This window comes from Rhea americana, unplaced genomic scaffold (assembly GCF_003343005.1).
Source record: "Rhea americana isolate MKP2758 unplaced genomic scaffold, rheAme1 scaffold_514, whole genome shotgun sequence".
Lineage (NCBI taxonomy): Eukaryota > Metazoa > Chordata > Aves > Rheiformes > Rheidae > Rhea > Rhea americana.
The window spans coordinates 183,349-184,417 of record NW_028186662.1 but is presented as its reverse complement, the minus strand read 5'-3'; the positions used below and the strand labels follow the sequence as shown (position 1 = coordinate 184,417).

At 73.8% G+C, this 1,069-nt stretch overlaps 1 protein-coding gene across 1 annotated transcript in view; it reads right to left on the bottom strand.

Moving 5' to 3' along the window:
* Positions 1-3: 3 nt before the first annotated feature.
* The window catches only part of LOC146588437 (uncharacterized), a gene marked incomplete at its 3' end in the record, with an annotated part of 4,842 nt that continues 3,776 nt past the window's right edge, over positions 4-1,069 (bottom strand). Inside the window, exons 2-4 of the mRNA XM_085318014.1 lie at positions 663-803; positions 427-567; positions 4-116 (exon numbers count right to left, since the gene is read on the bottom strand). Of these exons, the coding sequence (XP_085174140.1) occupies positions 4-116; positions 427-567; positions 663-803 (395 nt within the window). The remainder of the gene's footprint in view (positions 117-426; positions 568-662; positions 804-1,069) is intronic.

Genomic DNA, 1,069 nt, shown 5'->3' with positions numbered 1-1,069 from the left:
GCAGCCCGTGAAGCAGCACTTCTCGTGGCGGGGACAGTCGGTGTCGTCGTCGCAGGTGCTGGTGCAGGGGGCGAAGGTGTACAGCACCCTCCTCCACGGGCAGACGCCCGGCTTGGCTGCAGACGGGCGAGGAGAGGGGCAGGCGTTGGCCTCCCTGTGCAGCGCTGTGCACCCCGCTGCCCGCCCAGCACCGTGCACCCACCACCCACGCCGTGCTGTGCACCCCTCCTCCCTGTGCAGCACCGTGCACCCCACCACCCACGCCGTGCTGTGCACCCTGCCACACCATGCATCCCACCACCCCACCCAGCACCGTGCACCCCACCGCCCCACCACTCCCCAGCCGGACCCAGTGTCCGGAGGCCCTCGGCACCGCGGCACTGTGCAGGGGGAGCCCCATCAGCCGTCCTCCCCCAGCGCCGCTACCTGGCACAGGCTGCTCGCACCGCACGTGGCAGCCCATGCTGCAGCACTTCCTGGCGCCGGGGCAGTCGCTGTCGCTGCCGCACTCCACCAGGCAGATGGTCATCCAGTTGGGGTCCAGGCGCGGGCAGAAGCCCGCCTTGGCTGGGGCGGCAGGCAGGGTCAGGGCCGTGGCGCACGCTCCCAGCAGCGCTGGGGCCGCGGGCGCCTGCAGCCGCGGGGCCGTGGGCTGGCCTCACCTCCTTGGGGCAGCATGCACTCCCGCCCGCAGCCGTTGCTGCAGCAGCGCTGGCTGCCCGCGCAGTCCTCGTCCGAGGAGCAGAAGGTGGCACAGGCGCTCTCATGGGTCCGCTTCGGCGGGGGGCACTCGCCGCGCTTCCCTGCAGAGGGGCAGGCGTCGCGGCGCCGCAGGACCCGCGCCGCCGTCCCGCCGGCGCTGCCCGCCGCCTGCCTCCTTCCCGTCCCGCCCCAGTGCCAGCACGGCAGCCAGGTGCCTGCAGCGGTGCAGAGCGCCCTGCGAAAGCCCGGCGTCCCGGGCACGCTCCAGCGCCGGCGGGGTTGCACAACGCCTCCAAACCGCCTGCAGTTAACCGACACGYAGCGTTTCCCCGCCGGTTGCTGCTCCCAGCGGGCGCAGAGCAGCCAC